Here is a 20,832-nt window from a genome sequence, read left to right as displayed (position 1 = left end):
CTGCAACAAGAGGAGGAAAAATTTAGAAGCTGCTGAGAGTTTGGTGGCTTTACAGACCATGTCATGAAGTGACTGTGCGACCAGTGGTTGTGAACCAGTGGAGGAGCAGACCTACATGCTGCAGCCAGAAGAGGATGAAGACAAAACTGTGCATCTGTGCTGTGCACTGACAAACATCGGTGACACCGTTGTGCCTTTTGACTGAACTATAAATGTGTTTGTGCAGTATTAAAGAACAGCTGTATTCTTTTTCATGAAAACTTAGGACTTCATTAGGACTTCGCTTTTTACGTTTTGTCATAACATGTTTCACATGACTTGTATTTGAACTGCCAAATAAATAAATGCCCTTCCGTTTTAGCCGGTTACCAATTGAATGATAAACAAAGAAACAATTCCACTCGAAACACAGCTTTATTTGGTATCAGCATGCATGCAGATTCACGGATAATTAAGAGGTAAGAACCTATTACATTAAACACATACTGTATATTGTAGGTTCCTGAATAATGAAGTCCAACCTTGACGCTCCAATCTCCTCTTGAAATCCACACATGAAATACAAAAAACTCCACAGAATCCTCTCGATTCACTCAAACTGTTAAACTTCAAAGTCGTGTGACAAAAACATAATGTCTAGAGAAATAAATAAAATAGCAAAGGTAATGTCCAGAGATATAAAGAAAAAGAGAAAGAGAGGAAAAAAAAAACTAAACTGTGGCTCCACTCCACTTGCCCAACTGTCTGTCTGATGCAGGACAGTCACACCCAAAGCGAAACTTTTTTTTAACAGGCAATTAAAGATGCAAACTTCCAGAAAACCATCCAACAAACCTTATCCATATGGATTTTTAACCTTCACTTATTTATACACATATTTTAAAAAGTAATTAACCACAACATGAACTGTACCTAATCATCTGTGAATATTTTAACCTGTAATTACAGGTTAAATGCTTATTTGTGTTTGAGATGTGAAGTGATCATTTAAATAATCACTTCACATCTAAACCACAAATGAGCATTTAAATATGAAATGGCAATTTTCACATTGATAAACTCAAACTGTATTTAAGCTCCTTCATATGTTGTATGGATATTGTCACAATCACTTCAGAATATGTAAAATGTTTCAGCAAGCTGAGTATACATCAAAACACATCTCCAGCATTTATATAAAAACAAACAAGAAAAGGCCAGATAACTTCAAAATAACACATATCGATCAATTATTACCACAGCTTGAGTCACATGTCACATCAGACTTCAGTAACAACTCTGGCAGGTGTAAAGCAACTGAGGAGCTGTAATGTCATGAGCTGCTTTTAACGACTATTTTTTCCTGCTACCTCTGCATTCTGGACAGAACCCAGAACCCCGCACACCCTTTGGGATTTCCTTGATGTTCACACAGCCTAAATAGAACCGCTGCAGTTTTCATTGTCACAGCGTACAGACGGTTTGATCTAATGGCAGCAGTTAAAGTTTCTTGGCCTTCATTATACATAATTACATCCAACAATAATATAATAAAATAATTTAAATCAATACAATCAATAATTATTAGTAATCATAAAAGAAACAACTGAAAGCAATCAGTGCAGTACGTTTTAAAAGTTGCCCTCTCCCCTCATCTTTTCAAAACTTCACATAAACAATATTCTTGAATACTGTTGCAAGCATCTCAAGAAAAAAAAACCTTCTGAGAAAGAAAACCACCAAGACGTTAATCCACAGAAAGTGATGCCTCAGTTCTTTTTCTGTTGGATCTTTCTTTTCACCCAGAGCACAACTGTGGCCATCAGGACGGTGCCGAGCAGGGCCACCGCCGCCGCCGCCACGTGGGCCGGCGTCGCTTGGGCCACAGCACTCTGTGCACGAACCACCAAGCCTGTAAGAGAGGAAATGGAGTCCAGTGATTCACAATAAATGGATTGATCAGGCTCTGAGTGATCCACAAGATGGCAGAGTCACCTCTTTTGTCCCGCTTCAGGGTGAGCGGTCCGACCGAGATGGCCGTCGAGTCGTGGTAGGACACGTCCCTCCGCGATCGCCGGTGGTTGTAACCCGGGTAGCAGTTCTGTGGAGAGAGACGCCACGCCATTAGAGAGCTCCGGAGACGCCACGCTGCGCCGTCCACCAGCAGAGACGTACCGTGGTGCAGTTGTTGTGCTGCAACAGGCACAGGTGCACATGGCAGTGCAGGTAGATGGAGGTGTAGTTGGTGAAGGTGAACATCCTGAAGGAGAAACGGGACACAGTGGAGACGCCGTTCTGGATCACGTCTACGGTCCCATCTGCTGGATTAGGACACCTGAAGATAAGGAGAGTGGAACAATGATTATTACAAAGGAGATTCACAATCAGAAAACTGAGTCAAAGATAGTAAGAATAGTTACTGTGAAATGAGGAGATCCCAGCGGACAGGGTGGTCAGCAACGTTGACGGGTGTGGCCCAGCATGAGTCCAGGATGGTGGAGAGCTGGCTGGCATCGACCCCTTCGGACTGCACTTCCACATACAGCTCCTGGTCCAATTCTATCGTTGCATTCCTGTTGCTGGCAAAGGGTTGGCGGAACTCGGCGTCGTAGTATGGCAGCATCTTAGTCTGATACAGTCCCCGGCCGGCCGGGAGCTTCTTCCCAACGATGCTATGAGAGGAACATAAAAGAGGAAAAGAAGTCTAAATATTAACATGTTTCATTTGTTTTGACTGTATTATCAGTCTGAATGTAAGACTTCAAACACATTTTAATCACAAGCTGAAGAATGGAAGGAAACCATCGTCACCTTTCTACCGGGTTGATTCCCACAGCCATGGACAGGGCTTGAGTCAGAGGGTATTCGCAGCAGAACCGCAGATTGATGCTCCTCTGGCGGCTGATCAGACCTCCGTGAGAATCTATGTCTCCTTTTATGATGTTCTCGTACATGAAGTGGGTTCCATTGCTCTTGAAATCGAAAAGACAAAACAAAAAAATCATGAATCACCTGCAGTAAGATCATTATTGCAGTCGACAATAGAAATCTGTACCCTGAGGACGGTCCCACACAGCTGGTCGCTGTTGTCAAAGCGGAACACCAGGCGTCCGTCCTCAAGCGTCCCGTTGCAGGAGTCATCTCGAAGGTGCAGGACAGTGAAGGGGAAACCAGCCTCAAACAGCTGACAGCGGGACACAGACATGGTGCCTGAGCTGCTCACGCAAGTGATGGACGAATCTGTGAGATACAAATGGGAAACAATTTGTGCAAAGTTCATCCAGACGATCAATTTTTACTGTTTGGAGCAAAAATCGTGGAGTTGCTGGTACCATAGCTCTCATTGTTGGGCCGATGGTGGTGTTCGTCACAGAAGCAGCCATACACGCCATTCTTCTGGCCACACCACTCATGTTCTACACAGTCCAGCTGCTCACAGGGATCTGACTCGGCTGCACGGACAAAAAAGAGGAAAAACCGACAAGTTACACAAAGAAACAGCAAATTCTGAAACAAAGTTCAGAAAGATCCCCCTATCTGCTCTATTCAGTCATCACATGATCACTTTTTGTAGAAGAACAACCTGAGGGGGGAAATAGAACATACCACAGGACAATCCAGAGCGCCACTCGGAGACGTTCACTCCCGCCACGGCGCAGGTTCTCTCGTAAGCGGCCACTGCAGAACACAGCATGCCATTGGCTGTGGTGTAGAGGCAGAGGTCATAGACGCAGGAGCTGAAGAACGGTCGAGGGTCTGAGTGTGGGTGGCAGGCAGCGAAGGGGCCGCTGGTGTTGGTGATGATGCTGCAGAGCGCAGAGTATCCTTCCACGTTGGTGAGGTCGCTCAGCTGATCGGTGATTCTCTCATCAGTGGATCCACATCTGGACAAACACAGCAGCCTTTAAACAACCTAGAAAATGTTTTTATCTTGCCTGGTTGCGTATAATAACTTTCAAAATTACCATTTAGGACATGTTCTGTTTGATTTATTTGCAGTAATTAAGTATTTCATAAGTGTTCACCTTGGTTGGCTTGTGGATGCCTTCCAGCTGTGTCCAAACTCATCGTCGTTCACTGCCAGAGTGCCGTTGGGAAACGCTTTGTCATCTGCTGGATCATTGTTGGCATTCCCGCACATCCCCGTGAGTCTGTTGTTGCGGTTCTCGGCCGTTCTGACGAGCAGAGTACTCTGACCGTCGAACTGGACAACCAAGTCCCCGGCATTGACCACTATGAAGTTTCCCTGCCGTTCCAGCTGAGCTAAGTTCCCTGCAATGGTGGGAAGAGACACCGCACTTCCATTTATCTGTGAGGGTGAAAGGTCAAAGGCAGGTTAGAAGTAAAGAAACATCTGTTTTCCCAACAGATCAAGCAGCAAATGTTAAAGTTAAAGATATTACCTTTACTCTTCTGTTGGGTCCAATCCTGACGTGCACACTCTCAGGGTGGTTTGAGAGGTAAACATCCACTGCTGATACAAATGACACAAGGTTGTTGCCACGGTGATTATTGGTTCCTATCACTCTAAACTGGGTTTCGTTGGCACGGTGCCGGACACTCTTGGTAATAATGTAAGAGCATGTGCCCTGGAAATGACTCAGCGCTCCATCAAAGCTGACATAGTGTGGATCTCCCCACACGGTGCAAGTCGACATTGCATCAAAGCAGCCCAGAAGACCGTTTTTTATGGTGCAGCGTTGGTCTAAGATGCAAGACGCAGAAGAGCAGCGCAGGTCATTGGGAGCATGACATCTGCACCTCTGGGAGCAGCCGTCTGTCCAGAAGGAGTCTCCAGCCTGTCGTATGACAGAAAGGTTAGATGACTCTTATATTAATATTATATAATATAATATATAATATTATATTAATATTCTTAATATTCTGACAAAAAGTTCCAATCAATGAGGACTGGGTGAAGCAAATGTCGCTTACATTGTAGTAGAAGCCGTCATACTGGCAGCCGCAGCTTTCCATAGGAACACACTGCGTCCCACTCCTCAGGAAGCCTTCATCACAGAAGCATCCCTCAGAGCAAACATGCTCACAGGTGGCATCGGGGCTGCTGGCACAGGTGTGCCCACAGTCGGTACCACACAGCTCATAGTGACTGTTAGCCGGACAGTCCAGTCCTAACAAAGCAAGGGAATAAAAGATGGTGTTCATCGATTTACAGACTTACACAGACTTGCTTCAAAAATGACAGCTGGACTCACTGCATGTGGTGTTCTGTCTCCACGGGAAGATTGGAACATTAGCAGACTGACAGGCACTGACGTAAGCGTCGATGGCTTGGCACAAAAGATCGGGACCCCCGCTCCCTGACACGCATACGTCAAATACGCAGTCACTGAAAAATGGTGCTGGGTCCACCTGGTCGTGGCAGAAGCTGAAGGGGCCGTCGGCTGCTCGGATCACCTGGCACTGGTCTCTGGCAGGCTGCTCGTCGGTACACCGTGGGCAGGACGAGCCACAGCCGTCACTGCAGCTGTAATTACCCGCCACCTTCCAGGCGGCCCCGAATTCATCTGGAGATGTGACTGTTCCAGAGGGTGTGTAGAAATCGTCGCTGCTGTTTCCATTGAAGTTTCCACAAAGTCCACATGTTTCTCCTCTGATGGTATTGAATGAAGCAGGAAATGTCTCGTTATTATGAGTCGAAGGAAGATTGACTTTTATTGGAAAAAAATAAAGCAAGACAACTAGTGTTTCAACAAAATGCATGGAATGTTTTCAACCATTTCAGGTTGCTGGTAGTTGAAATCAAAGCATTTGAATTTAAAAAGTACCTGAAGTCAGAGGGCAGAGTGATGAACACCGTGGAGCGTCCGTCGAAAGTGACACTCAGGCCAAAATCAGCATTGACGAATGTTCGAGACCCAGAAACAAAGATAGTGACGCGACTTCCATTCAAGACCACTGGCAAGTTTGTTATTATTCCATCCACCTGTAGAATCACAGAACAAATCATAAAAGCAGGCTAATTTCATGTGACTGTTCACTGAATGTTTTTTTTTTTTTTTTTTTTTGTGACTGTTGATGATGGTGAAAGCGCAACAGATATGTATATCTATCCTGACGAATAAATTCAGAGCTATGTTCAATGAATTTAAAATGACCGTATGTGGACCAAATAATGCATTAGTATTGCTGGATCTAAACTACTTTATAAATATCTTAATCTACTTGGATTTCTGGTCATAAAACAACAGTCCTGGGTCATAGTTGGGGTGTAATATCATCTGCACTCGGAAAGATTGACAACTTTGCTGAAATTAGACATTTGGAAATGATTCCTCTCACCTCCACCGTGCCCCGATTGTTTCTTGACATGCGCACTTCATACCCCCAAACTTTCACAAAAACCTCAGCTGTTACTGAAACCAGCTGGCCATTCCACGGCTCATTCTTAGCTTCCACAGAAAACTGACTTGGGCCGGTCCCATTGCAGTCTTTTGCCAGGATGTAGCGGCAGGTTCCCTGAAAGTCATATTTCATGCCGTCAAAGGTTTTGTAGTGAGGGTCTCCGGAGGCGTAGCAGGTGCCGTGGGGTTTGGGGTGGCAGCCAAAGACGCCCTCCACCACACGACAGGACTCCTGAGGACCGCAGGAGCTGGGGACACAGTGAACAGTCCCAGTTGTGCCGTTACATGTGCACAAGCTCTGGCATTCCTCGCCATCATTGAATTGCTCGCCGCCGTGCCGATAGCGTCCTTGATGATAGCATCCACAGGATGTAGGCGGCACACACTGGTTCCCATTGAGGACAAAACCGTCATCACACTGGCAGCCCTCTTGACACTGAGTGTTGCAGGTGAAGGGGAAAGAGAGGCTGGGGCAGGCAGAAGGGCAGGAGTCTCCACAGAGTTCATAATGACTGTTTGCAGGGCAGGCCAACTCTGTCAAGACAGAAAAATACAAGAGATTTAGGTTAATAATCAAAGTGTTTCAGCCATATGGACTGATGGTGATTGAAATATCATAACAGGCGTGAAATGGTCAATTGCAGTTTTAAAAACAACAAATCATATCTCGAAAAGAAAGAAAAAATAATCATTTTGGCACTTACCACAGCTTGTCACATTCCTCCACTCTTCCAGGACAACACCGTTCTGTTGACACATGAGTGCATAATCTCGGAGAACCTCACACACCTTCGATGCCGGATCCGCAGATCCCTGAATGATCTGCTCACACACATGCACCTGCTGCTGTGGGTCCACCGTCGACCAACACGGCGCAAAAGGTCCTTGCGGCGAGGTGAGAATGCCACAGTACTCACTGACGTTGTGATTATTCTCTGTATTTTCATCCAGATTTTCCACACAGTGTGCGGACAGGGAGCCATCTCTCCAGCTGTCCCCAAACGCCTGAGAACTGTCGACCAGGAAGCCGTTGGGCGTGCGGAAGTCATCACGAGGGTGACCATTGTAATCACCACAAAGTCCACCGAGTGAACCGGCATAGACGCTTGGCGCAGTGACCTGGACAAAGTGAGGCCAAACGGTCTGCACGGTCACGCCAAAGGAGGTGCGAAGGGTGACACTGTGAAGGCTGCTGTGATAGATTTGGATCCGGTTGGATGCAGAGCTGTAGGGCAGTTTGATCAGCTGACTGTCGACCTACAATGATGAAAATATGTTGAAATTATGTTTTCAGTATTCATGACATAAAACAAAATTGAACAATGTTTTACTTTTATTGGGTGTCTTACCTGAACATGACTGAACTTTGACATCTCTATGGAGATTTGTGTTCCCTCTGCCTCAAAGTTTAAAATCCGGATGAAACCCTCCCTGCCCCTCGGCACCTTTTCTGCAGTAACCATAAAGTGCGGGTGGCTCGACGTCCCCATTACTTTTGCGAGGGTCAATCGGCATGCTCCGGGATATCGGTAGGTCAGTTCGTCGAATGTCTGGTAGGACCCCGGGCCCCTTATCCAACATGTCGCATAGCTATTCGGTCGGCATCCTCGCTCTCCTTCCTCCACGCTGCAGGATTCATGCGGGCCACAAGCGTGAGAGCTGCAAGTCATGGAGCCGTAACTGCAGCTGCAGCGTCTCCCACAGTCCTCGCCGAGTATCACAGTTTCCCCAGAGCTGTAGTAGCGGCCTTCGAAGCTGCAACCGCACTCGGCATGAGGAACGCAGACTCCAGCGCTGAGGACGTAGCCCGCATTGCAGACGCAGCTCTCTCGGGCAGGAAGGGGCAGTCGTCGGTGGAATTGGGATTGACGCAAGTCGGTGGACATCCAGTGCCTTGGGATTCAAAGTTGCTGTTGGCTGGGCAGGGGATTTCTAAAAGATCAGAAGGAAATTACCATAAACTTGACAAGAAAATATTAAAAAGACTGGTGAAATGAATTATTATAGAATAACAGTCTTACCACAGAAGCCAGGTCTCCTCCAGCTTACTTGTACACCATTTTGTTGGCACTGACTGGCGTAGGCTTCAATGGCTTGACAGAGAAAAGGCTGGTACCCTCCTCCTACACACAGATCATACACACAACTCTCCACAAACCTCTGGGGGGGAAGTTGTTGATGGCAGGCAGCAAAAGGTCCTGAGCTGCTCTGAATGATGCCACAATTGGCAGTGGTGCTGTAGAGCGCCGTCTGATCAGCTGTGCAGCCGGAGCAGTCCAGACCTCCACATCGGACATCACAGCTGGGCTCGTTGTCTCCGGATGCTCTCCAGCTGTTGGCAAAATCCACATCCGAGCTCACGATCTCACCCTGACGGGTTCGGAAGTCGTCTTCGGGACGATTGTTGAAGTTTCCACACAGGCCACATGTGGAGTTTCGGTAATCGAGGGGCACGCTGATCTGGACATGATGATTGGTGTCATAAGACACCTCCAAGCCAAAGTCAGTGTTGATGACCACAGAAAAACCTGACTGATAAACCTGCACTGTGCCATTATTGAGAGAGATTGGAGTTGACACAAAGTCCCCGTTAACCTGTAAACAGAACAGCAAGAATGCTCAGTTTGATAAACATGCATTTAATCAAATATTGTATTTCTTTATGCTAGAATCAATAAAGGCAATAACCAACCTTCGCTTTACCACGATGTCCTTTGACCAACTCGATGACTTCATCGTAGACAAACACTTTGACCAGTCGAACCCAAGAAACTCTGGTACTTCCCCTGTGCTCATTTTTGCCTTCGACTCTGTAATATGGCAGTGCACTGCCACACTGCTCAGAGAGGACATAAGTGCACGTGCCCTGAAAGTGAAAGACTTGGTTGTCTAAGGTGTAGTAATGGGGATCGCCAACGATGTTACACGTGCGTCTCTGTATCGTCTGGCAGGAGAACTGAAAGGCGGCGGGCCGACAGATCTGGGAAAAGGAGCAGGGCTGGCTTTGACACTGCAGGCCTTCTGATGTGCACGTGCACCTCTCCGCACACATCCCATCGCTCCAGAAGGAGTCGCCCAGCTGCACCGGCACACCTGCAGAGGAAGCGGAAGAAATTCCTCATTGAAAAGCTTTGATTTCATCAACAGTCACTCTTTCTGAATGCTGGCCAACTCTGTTGGCCAGCATTCAGAAAAGCAGGTCATCAGCTGCTTTGGGTCTCACCATCAAAAGTGCAGCCACTCGTTCCAGAGTCTGTCCGAAAGGCAAAGCAACCGGGAACATTCACGTTGCTTCTCTGCTGGAAAACCCTCCCATCGGCATCAGTGCCAAAGTAGAACGGGATGGAGTGATGATGAACTGAATGGACTGTGTCGTACCCAATCTGGAAATCACAAGGCACACAGCATTTTAAGTTGTACTTCACTCATTTTCAAAAAATTTCAACATTATAAAGTAGAATTTAATGACTCTTACCTGTATGCTGAGATTCGTCCTGTCTATTGCCCCATAATTCATGAGCACAAATGAGTACCGTCCACCAGAAATCAGGACTGCCTGAAATGTTGCTTTCTGAAAAAGAAAAAAAATTAAAGGTTCATTTTATTCATATAGTCAGCATGCACATGAAATCACCAAGCACATAAATATTTGTTTTGAGGAAAAGGAGGACTCACAGTTGATGTTCTTGGATAATAAGCCACCTCGTACCAGGTTGCTACAAACACTGAGACGGCTTGGAAGTTCAGCCCCGGGAAATACTGATTGACGTCCTGCGTAGCTTGTTGGAGAATGTGGCCACCTCTGTGTTCCTTGTACATGATCTGACCTCTTTCACGGTTGTCTATGTCTGTCCAAAACGGAGCAATGACGTCTCTTGATCCATTGATCGGGAAGCGTTGAGGCGTGAAACTTCTCCACGGGGCGGTGAAGGTCAGGTGTCCGTTATGGTTCACCTGCGAAAAAAACACACAGTCAGCTCTCAGTACAACCACTGCGAGTTCGAACTATTTCAAGTTCTCGAAAGAAAGAGAAACACACATAAATCTGTGAGTACGAACGTCCGAAGTAAACAAATGGTTGGCTGAGATGAATCCGAGGCGAATTGCCATTGTCCGATCGTGAACTTCGTCTTCCATTTATCGGGTACAGAGGTCCTATGAGGTAGAATAATGCAAATATTGAAGTAACAAAAAATAATATATCTATAGCCATAGTCTTTCTGTATTGCTTTAATATTGGTTGAATTCACTTTTTTAATGAAGGTATACAAAACAAAAAAATTAAAAGAAACATGTATGAGCACTTAATCTAAAAATCTTTTTCTGGAAAAAAAATTATTTAAATTCTTTATTTGATGATTTCAGCTGCACACGTCTGAGGCCCTATTTCTCTTGACAGAGATCGAGGATTAGGATTTCAGTGAACTCACCTGACTGCCGAGGAGCCACTCCAACTAGAAAAAAAAAACATTATAAATTGAAAAATGCATGAATTTGGGTTCATACACCCACATAAATGTGATTGAATTGACTTTTATAACTTACTTATGATGCTGAAAAGCACCACAAACAAAATCATGTGTCTTGCCATTCTCTGACGCTCAGAAGAAAAACCTGTGAACAGAAAATGAATGAAAGTGAAAGATGGACAAGGTCATATACAGTTTAGTAATTGATTATCAAAACTGCAAATAATAAATACAACTTGAAAATCTCCCTATCTTGCTATGCTCAACAACAGTTTGAAAACAATGCTCAATCCAAATTGATTACCTCCTCCTGTCTTCTCCCTGTGTTCCCATCAAGTTGATGTGAGCTCCGAGGATACCTGAAGGGTTTATATACGCAAATGTAGTTCCTCATAGCATTCAGTCATTTCTTTGCAATGCCTCTGGCAAAAGACAATTATGGGCCAAAAGCCTGTTTTAAAAAAAATCTGTCCTGGCCCAGATCGCAAAATTCTTTGGGCCCATATCTGGCCCATCCCTGCCTTGTTCATATGGCCCACATACCGCATGGAAGGATGGCACTTGGGAGGGCCGCTCCTGTTTGCCAAAAGTGGGCCACAACCAAGCCTAGACAATTTCAGATGTCAACCAGAAACAGGCCAAATAAACCAGCTCTCAACCGAATGTGGGCCACTGGCAAAATTCTTTTGGCCCATATCTGGCCCATATCTGACAGGTTCAAACGGCCCACATACCGCATTGAATGATGGCATTTGGGAGGGCCACTCCTGTTTGCCAAAAGTAGGCCACAACTAAGCCTAGACAATTTCAGATGTCAACCAGAAACAGACCAAATTGATTGATTGATTTTATGTGTTTCATTCTTTTAAAAGAAATGAAAGGGAAGAGAAAGAAGTGAGACTTATAATGTCTGCCCCTATCAACATAAAATAAATGACAATTTGCCAAGATTTGTCAACAGATATCAAAAAACTTCACGAAATCAAATACAACCATTTCACAAAATCAAAATACCGAAAAACCATCACGAAATATTTACAACAAAATTAAATAAGCAATCACTCTAATTTTTGACTATACTTTAAAGCAGAGTCGTACCCTCCCAATAACTGTGCTTTTAAACATTTCCTGAAGGTGTAAATGGACTGAGACCTCTTAATTTCACTGTCAAGTTTATTCCATAATTTGATTCCTTTTGTTGTAATGCATCTTTCCTTCAATTTAGTTCTTTACTCCGGTAGTTTGAAGACTTCAGTTCCTCTTAAACGATATTGACTGTCTCGCTTTGCAAATCTATTCTGTATGTTATATGGTACCGTATTGGCCCAAATATAAGGCGATGTTTTCTTACAGAAATTGCATCCTCAAAAGTGGGGTCGTGTTATAATCGCGGACTTACGGTAGATGGTCAATACGCATCCGCGCCGCTACATGGAGCCAAAGTATCACTGACCAGAGAGCGAGAGGAGCAACGAAATGAGATCAAATGATCTGATGAAAAATGGCGGATCATCTGGAACAAAGGGGCTCCAACGCTGGACAACTGAGCAAACAACAGAGGCGAAGTTATGATACCAACTTTAAACTGATGGTGATCAATGCAGCAGAGTCAAAAGAATGAAAAAAGAATGCCCACCACCAGAGCCGGGATTTAGCTAAAAGAACTGGAAAGTTATTTACATCATTTATGCAGTTTAGACCTCTTGAGGCTTCTTATTTGTTGCTTATTGTTTCTTATTTTGAGAAAGAGAATATATATTTTTACTCATTGTTTTTTTCATTTTATATCTCGTGAAATGTTATCTCAGTTGTGAGTTTTTGAGTTCATAATAATTGTATAATAAAAAGTTGTTTTATGAGTGACCTTATTGTCTTCAGCATTTTTTTTTTTTTTTTTTCACAAAATGATCTTTGTAAATAGGGGTCATGTTATAATCGGAGTCGTCTTATATTCGAGCCAATACGGTAATTTTTTCCAGTGAGCTTTATACATTGTTTTAAGAAGGTTTCGTTCAACCAATTCCTTGAGTTTTAAGGATTTCAATTTTATAAATATTGCATAAGTGTTGTCTCTGTAACCACTTCCATTCACCACATGAATCGCTCGTTTCGGTAAAAGGAAGAGTGGTTCAATGTAGGTCTTACAAGCATTTCCCCAGACTTCAACACAGTAGGTCAGATATGGTATGATCAATTAATTTTACAATAGAAACAAAGAATTATTGTGAAGTGACTTTCAATTTGTACATCACGGCGATGGTTTGAGAAATCTTAGTTTTAACGTACTCTATATGGGATTTCCATGTTAGTTGTTCGTCCAGCGATACACCTAAGAACTTAACTTCATTTGTTCTTTCAATCTCTATACCTTCCACTGTCAGTGTTGTGTCGACATTTTTCCTTCTGCAATTAAAAATCATATATTTGGTCTTACTGATATTCAGAGAAAGTTTGTTAGCGCTGAACCATTTTATAACATTCTTAACCTCTTTCTCCACATTTTCTAATACTTCATTCATATTGTCTCCAGCATAATACAACATAGTATCGTCCACAAACAAGATGCATTTCAATAAGTTGGAAGCAGTTTCAATGTCAATAATATAGAGAAGAAAGAGTACTGGTCCAAGAATGGATCCTTGAGGAACCCTACAAGTTACGTTACAATTTTTAGATTTTATGTCGTTAATTTGAACAAATTGTTTTCTATCTTTTATAAAACTTTTGACCCATTCATAAGCAACATCTCTTATACCGTACCTATATAATTTACACAGTAATATGTCATGATCTAGAGTATCAAATGCTTTTTGAAGATCCACGAAGACACTTACTAAAAAACATTTCTTGTCTATTGCATTTGTAATTTCTTTTGCCAGTTCTGTAATTGCTGTGGCGGTTGAGTGATTAGTCCGAAATCCATATTGATTGTTACTTAAAATTTTTTGTTTATCAATAAATTTATTTAATCTGATCACAAATAATTTTTATAAAATTTTAGAAAGCTGAGGAAGTAACGATATGGGTCTGTAATTGGAGACATCAATTTTATTTCCTTTTTTGAAAAGTAAAATTACTTTGGCTATTTTCACACTCTGGAAATGTTCCTGTGGTAAATGACAAGTTACAGATGTATTTAAAGGGTTCAGTCACAAGATCTAGTATTTGTTTTATTAGTAACATGTTCATGTCTGTATAGTCATTGGAATTTTTATTTGGAAAATTACGAACAATACTGAATATTTCACTTGCTCGTACAGGCTCAAGAAAGATGCAACATTGATTATTTTGTATTATTCCAATATCTATGTTTTCGTCTGGGATATTTTGAGATAGATGTTTTTCCTATATCTCAAAGTAATAATTAGATTCCTCTACAATGTCCTTTTTTCAAAAATGTCTATTTTGTTTTTTGTTAGATAGTTTGGAATTATGGGTTTAAACTTGCCTTTGTGCAAGACTGTGTTGATTACAACCCAGGTGTTTTTTGTACTATTTTTGCTTTTCTCTATTAATTATGTGTTGTAATCCTTTTTCTGTTGTCTTAAGATTGATATCAGTTTATTTTTATATTTTTTATACCAAACCTCAGCTTCTTTTGTTCTTAGGTTGAGAAACAATGTGTAGAGATATTTTTTTTCTTACAGGCGTTATTCAGACTGCTTGTCATCCATGGGTTATTAATAGTATTTTTCTCACCACAAGCAATTTTCGTTACTTTGCAATTTTTGCTATATAAATTAATAAGGTATTGTAGGCATTATTTAAATTTCCCGTATAAACTTGATCCCAATTTTGCTTCTTTAAATCCTCTCTGATGGCCTCAATAGCTTTGTTGGATTTGTCTCGTAAAAAAATTGAAGGATTTTCAGGTAAGTGATCACTCACATCGGTCATAAGATTGCCAATAAATATGTCTCTGTGGAAACTTGTGTATATGTTATCAATGGTGGTTGCGCTATGGGTAGTAATTCTGGTTGGTTTTGTAATCATAGGACATAGTCCTGCCATTTGCATATAATTTTTAAAATCATTTGATGCTGCATTATTACTCACCACAGACTACAATTGATTTATTTTTAACATCTGCCAACAATGCAATAACCAAATAAACCAGCTCTCAACCGAATGTGGGCCACTTGCAAAAATTCTTTTGTCCCATATCTGGCCCATACCTGACATGTTCAAACGGCCCACATACCGCATGGAATGATGGCACCTGGGAGGGCCGCTCCTGTTTGCCAAAACTAGGCCGCAACTAAGCCTTCACAATGTTACATGTCAACCAGAAACAGGCCGAATAAACCAGCACTCAACCGAATGTGGGCCACTGTACGCTTTTATTCTAGTCCAAGTACAATATGGAATGATGGCACAAAGGTGGTCAACAGTTGTTTGCCAGCAGTGGGCCACAACAAAACCAACACAGTGCCAAATATCAGCCAAGAAGAGACCAAATAAACCAGCACTCACCCAAATTTGGGCCACTACGCACTTTTATTCTGACCCACCTACCACATGGAATGACACGAGTGGTCCACACTTATTTCTCACATATGACCCACAGCCCAGTCATAATGCTACATTTCAAGCAAGAGCTGAATACGTTAGTACTCAGTCAAACGGGAGCCACAGCTCTCAGACTTACCCAGAACTGGTTTACAGTCTATGATCTTGTCTAGCCTAAACCATGACAAAGTTCTAGGTCAAATATGAACACATCATATAAGTAAACCAGAACTAGTCTGAATTTGTGGCTACATTTCATTATGGTGCCTCCAGATATTGTGTTCAATGGTGGCATGCAGTGGTCCAGTCTTGCTGGGACTCATCTCAGGGTCAAAGATGAAGATACGTTCTGAAGAATTGAAGAACTAACCAGACACGAGAAACAACTTGTGAAAAGTAGAGAACTATGATCTTTTATTTTTTTTGACCTGTGCCACAAAATAGGCAAAACAAAATCAAACATGAACAAAATTCTGACTAAATGTGGAACACTGTTGTTGACCTCTAATGCTCATTGCGAAACAATCATGGCCCCAACATTGTCTCGTCTTCATTTGGCCCTTTAAGAAATGCACAAAAGAACATATTTTGTTGACTCAGTACAGCAGTTCTGTAGTTCCTGCTCATGGTTTCAGTGAAGTGCAAAGCACAAAACCTTGTCAGGAGACCAAACTAAAAAAAGGTTTTTAATTACAATTATTCTGAAGCTACAGTTGATATTATGTCTGATCACTGACCCAATATCTGCTTGCTCAGAAAACAATGAAGGCAGAGACTGAAGCTCACTAAACCTGTTGTTAAGACAGCAAAAAATATGGACCAGTGAAGCTGTGGAGGAGCTGCGGACATGTGTAGCGTAGATGTGTAGTATGTTATGTGAGAGAGTCCTGCTTTGGCGATGAGAAGAGTCCTGCTTTGGACATGGAAGAGTCCTGCTTTGGCCTAGGTGAGGTCCAGTTGTGGCCTGGCTTAGGGTCCTGTTATGGAAGAAATGATACATATACACCTTTCAGACATAACATTTTGTTATGTTTTGTTAAAACATTCACAATTTGCACAATGATGTGTGATGTTGCTTGTGATTATCGCACTCCAACTGTTGTAGATTTAAATTTACCTTATTTTTCATGTCTCGCCTTCTCACTTCTCCAATGGTTGTACACTTTGTCCAGGTTGATGGCTTCGTCTGCTTCTTGCTTTGACTTTATGCTCATCAGCTGGTCCAAATGTGCCATTTCAAGACGATTTCTGGATGCTGTTTTGATGTGATTCATTAAACTAAATCCTCTTTCACAATCTGCACTGGAAGCTTGAAATGTAGCACAAATATCCACAAGTTAGCTGTGAGATCTCTTTTAGCTCCTCACATCGAAGTGCTGCAGCAACCGTATCTAAGAATGTGCTGACTGACTCCATTTTAAGTATTTGCTTCATTATGTACTTGAATTCGGCGTATTGACTGTTGATGGCCTCCATAGACTGTGGGTGGTGGAGAATGGCCTCATACTTCTTTGCTAAAGTGGCAACATCTGCTGATCCATAGTCAAAACTAGTGATGTGTCCAGCAATACCGATGCGTCAGCGCGTGCGTCGAGCTCATAGAGCGAAACCCCGTGTCGGTGCATGTATCGCTTTAAGAAAGTCACGTGACCGATACTGGAACTGTTTCAAACTGACACTGACGCGCCAAACTGTGTTGAAAAGGAAGCGCATCTGTCATGTATCGGGATGTATGGGCCATCTCTGAGAGACGAATCTCTGATCTACTCAAACGTGATCATCCTAAAATTCATCAAGAATTATGGAGCAGCCTCAAGCAAAGAGAAAGGTTTCCACCTTGTGGGACCATTTTGATCTCGTGAAATAAGGTAATTGTTTTAACATCCTTGTTGTTTCGTCCTGTTCCTCTCAGATTTTCCGCTTGATTTGTCTGAATTCAAATTAATTTCAAAGTGGCTCTGAGTTTAATATTCATATTGTTTTCTGCAGATGTCGCATTTGTTCAACAGAACTCTCTTATTTGAACAGAAGCACCTATTCAGTGCTGAGGCATTATCGGGCCAAGCATGAAAAATGAAGTCCCAGATACATCCAGGATGAACTCAGGTATTATTTCACTTTATTTTATGTATCGATTTGTTATTATTATTTTATTTATTTATTTTCTCTTTTTACCGGTTTTCTATCTGCCTCTTCTATCTTCCTGATGTAATGTTGTCAACCTTCAACAGTCTTAAATTAATCTATGTATCTGTACGAGTTATTTTCTTGTCATTATGCATTTTACCAGCTGTTTCAATCCATCCACTTTATTCTGTTTTTCTCTCATTTGTTGTTTTAGTTATACTAAAACATGACCTAGTTTTTCTAACTAGGTCATGGAATCAGTGTCAGTTGAGTCTTTCAACTCGGTTGCCTGTAGGGATTTTTAGGGACCAGCAGGTGTCAGTATTCAGCGACACAGTATCAAACACAGTATCAATACAGTTTTGCATTGTGTCGAAATGCTTCATGACGCCTCATTGACCCATCACTAGTCAAAACTGATGTCGGAGCTCAGTGCTTCAATATCAAATGCAGACCACTCCTTTTTTTTTTTTTTTATCAAGTCTTTATTTTTTACTTGGTACATGACAATCATACCTCCTCAATACTAACCAGTACCTCCTTTAAATGTAAATAAAGACCAACTCAAAAGTTTTGAACATTGCTTCAAGAGAGAGAAAGATCAATCAATCAATCAATCAATTTATTTTTGTATAGCCCAGTGTCACAACAACAGTTGCCTCAGAGGGCTTCAACATGTTACATTGGTTGGTAAAAAAAAAAAGAAAAAAAAAGTGAATAACCATAATGTTAATATGTCAAATTCACAGTAACGAGACAAAACGAAGCAACCACCGCCTTAGACCCTCACATCTGGCAAGAAAAAACTCCAAAAAGCCCAGTGGGAAAAGAAGAAATCTTGGGGAGAACCACAGCATGGAAGGATCCCACTCCCAGGGACGGACAGCTTTGGCAACAGCTGGCATGTGACAATAAGAAGTAAAGCCTAGGACAATGTTGAGTACAGTCCGTTGGACGGTCCAGCACAAGAAGCACGGATCCCAGAAGTAGAACCGAAGCCAGTCCGCAGGCACAGCACCGACAGGAGTGTCCTCCCGGTCCGGACGGAGCTTGTTCGTAGCCCTCGTAATAGTGAGTCAGCAACTGAAACTCGAGAAGACTCCCCCTCGAAGGGGGGACAACAGGTGAAAAGCAATGAATGGGACTAAAGGGAATAACATTCAGACATTAGAGGATAGGCTCAGTGCACCGTACTTCCCACAGCATTCTAGCTCCGAGGGCAGCTTTGTGGATAGTTTAGTATTTAAACTAGTATTAGCAGAGTAGTCTTCAATCAAAACCTGAAAAGTAATCAAAAAATGGTCTGAGAGTATGGGGTTCTGAGAGAGAACATTTAGGTCACTGACCTCTATCCCATATCTTAAGACCAGATCCAGGGTGTGCTTGTGACTATGAGTGGATTCATCAACATTGGAGTGAAACCGATGCCATCTAATACTGCAATAAACGCATTACTCAAACTGTCACCAGAATCATCCACATGATGTTAAAGTCACCTATTATAAGGATCTTGTTATGAGCCAATACTATATTGCTTAAAAACTCTGAGAACTCAGTTAAAAAGTCAGAGTAAGGACCAGGAGGTCGATACACAATAATTAATAGCACAGCTTTTTGATTCTTCCAATTTGGACAAGTAAGCGTGAGTATTAAGCTTTCAAAGAGTTGAATTTAACATTAGTTTTGGGTTTAAGAAGAAGACTGGAGTGCGATATCACTGCCACACCACCACCTCGACCTGCTGATGCAGCTGTTTGGAAATTAACATAGGTTGGAGGGGTACATTCATTGAGCCTCACATAGTCATCTTGCTGAAGCCAAGTTTCTGTTAGAGCAAGGAAAAGAGAAGAAAAAAGAGAAAGAGAGAGAAGAAAGACAAAAAACTCACAAGTTAGACAAATAATTAATACACCAGAAAAAAAGAGGGAGGAGAAAAAAGAAAAAAAAATAGGTATCATCCAATTGGGCAGTATTAACAGTAATATAAGACCAGAAATGTTCCCAATCAGCTGCTGTGGCCACTGAAATCCCTACCATAATAACAGAGAATTTGATTTTGATATGTTAGCTATCTGTCCTTTATCACCCAGTAAACACAGTCTTGGGCTGAGTGGCACATTTCTACCCAACCACGCCTCCAGCACACAAACAACAAGTCACCAAGCACATTGTGGATCGAGTGTCCCATGGTGGTGGTTGGGTTACTCACCGGACATGTCACCCATTGAGCATGTTGGGATGTGCTTGACCGGCGTATACGACAGCGTGGACCAGTTCCCACTAATATCCAGCAACTTCGCACAGCCTTGGAAGAGGAGTGGACAAACATTCCACACGCCACAACTGATAATCTGACAACTCTGTGCGAAGAAGATGCGTTGCACTGCATGACGCAAATGCTGGTCACACCAGATACTGACTGGTTCTGAGTCCCCAGACCCCCAATAAAGCAAAAAACAAAACAAAGAAAGCACATTTCAGGGTTTCAGGGTGGCCTTTTATTGTGGACAGTGTGAGGCACATCTGTGCACCAATCATGGTGTCTTGATGTAGCATACCTGTGAGGTGGGATGGATTATCTCAGCAAGCAACAGTGCTCACAAACACACATTTAGACAGATTTGTGAACAATGTTTGAAAGAAATGGTAATATTGTGTATCTGCAATGGATTTTCGATCTTTAAGTCCATCTCATGAAAAATGGGAGCAAAAACAAGTGTTGCGTTTATATTTTTGTTGAGTGTATATATATATATATATATATATATATATATATATATATATATATATATATATATATATATATACATATACAAAATGAGAAGTGGTTCATCTTTACACAGTGCTCACATCAAACATGTCCATAAACTCAAACAGATCCAAGTAAACGGACACCTTTCCAGCTGTTTTTGTAATTGTTTATTGTTTTAGAAATTCTTCTTCCTGCGCATAAGAAACCCAAACAAAATACGTGACAGGAACAACGGAAAACAATTGATTCCATCACTCAGTGGCCAAGGCCTCAAACAATGGCCAAAGGCCTCTGACAGGCCAGCCACAGCAACGGTCTGGCCTTGGCTGAGAGGGGACCTGCACTTTGGGCAACCATCACCTCTTGCAGGCTGCGGTGGGAGACAGCAGGGCCCTCCATCTCCGCTGAAACGACATTAATACAACAAAGACGGCCAATGTCGTTCAAATTAATAAAGACATCATATACTGTGACAATAAAAAATACAACCTTGAAGAAGAAATGTTGAGGTTCAGCTGTCTTTGAATGAAGAAATTATTAAAATATCCCCACTGCTTCCAGTAAAACATTTGTATTGCTGTGTCCTGTATCATACTTACTTTATGTAGAAACACGGATGAGATGCTGCAGA

The 20,832-nt window shown here is 42.3% G+C and overlaps 1 protein-coding gene across 1 annotated transcript; it reads right to left on the bottom strand.

Annotated features, from left to right (window-relative positions):
• Positions 1–1,748: 1,748 nt before the first annotated feature.
• Positions 1,749–20,600, bottom strand: LOC115384432 (alpha-tectorin-like). The gene is given in 25 exon segments (XM_030086705.1): positions 1,749–1,891; positions 1,975–2,080; positions 2,155–2,314; positions 2,400–2,651; positions 2,791–2,951; positions 3,035–3,219; positions 3,312–3,431; positions 3,586–3,863; positions 4,005–4,288; positions 4,383–4,778; positions 4,915–5,111; positions 5,196–5,593; positions 5,769–5,926; positions 6,283–6,878; positions 7,049–7,601; positions 7,694–8,184; positions 8,187–8,276; positions 8,366–8,939; positions 9,037–9,437; positions 9,568–9,727; positions 9,820–9,911; positions 10,016–10,298; positions 10,384–10,499; positions 19,659–19,754; positions 20,498–20,600. Coding segments are annotated over 25 exon segments (6,393 nt in total).
• Between the last annotated feature and the right edge of the window lie 232 nt (positions 20,601–20,832).

The sequence above is a fragment of the Salarias fasciatus genome, unplaced genomic scaffold (assembly GCF_902148845.1).
Source record: "Salarias fasciatus unplaced genomic scaffold, fSalaFa1.1, whole genome shotgun sequence".
Taxonomy (NCBI): Eukaryota; Metazoa; Chordata; class Actinopteri; order Blenniiformes; family Blenniidae; genus Salarias; species Salarias fasciatus.
This window is presented reverse-complemented; position numbering and strand designations above follow the sequence as displayed.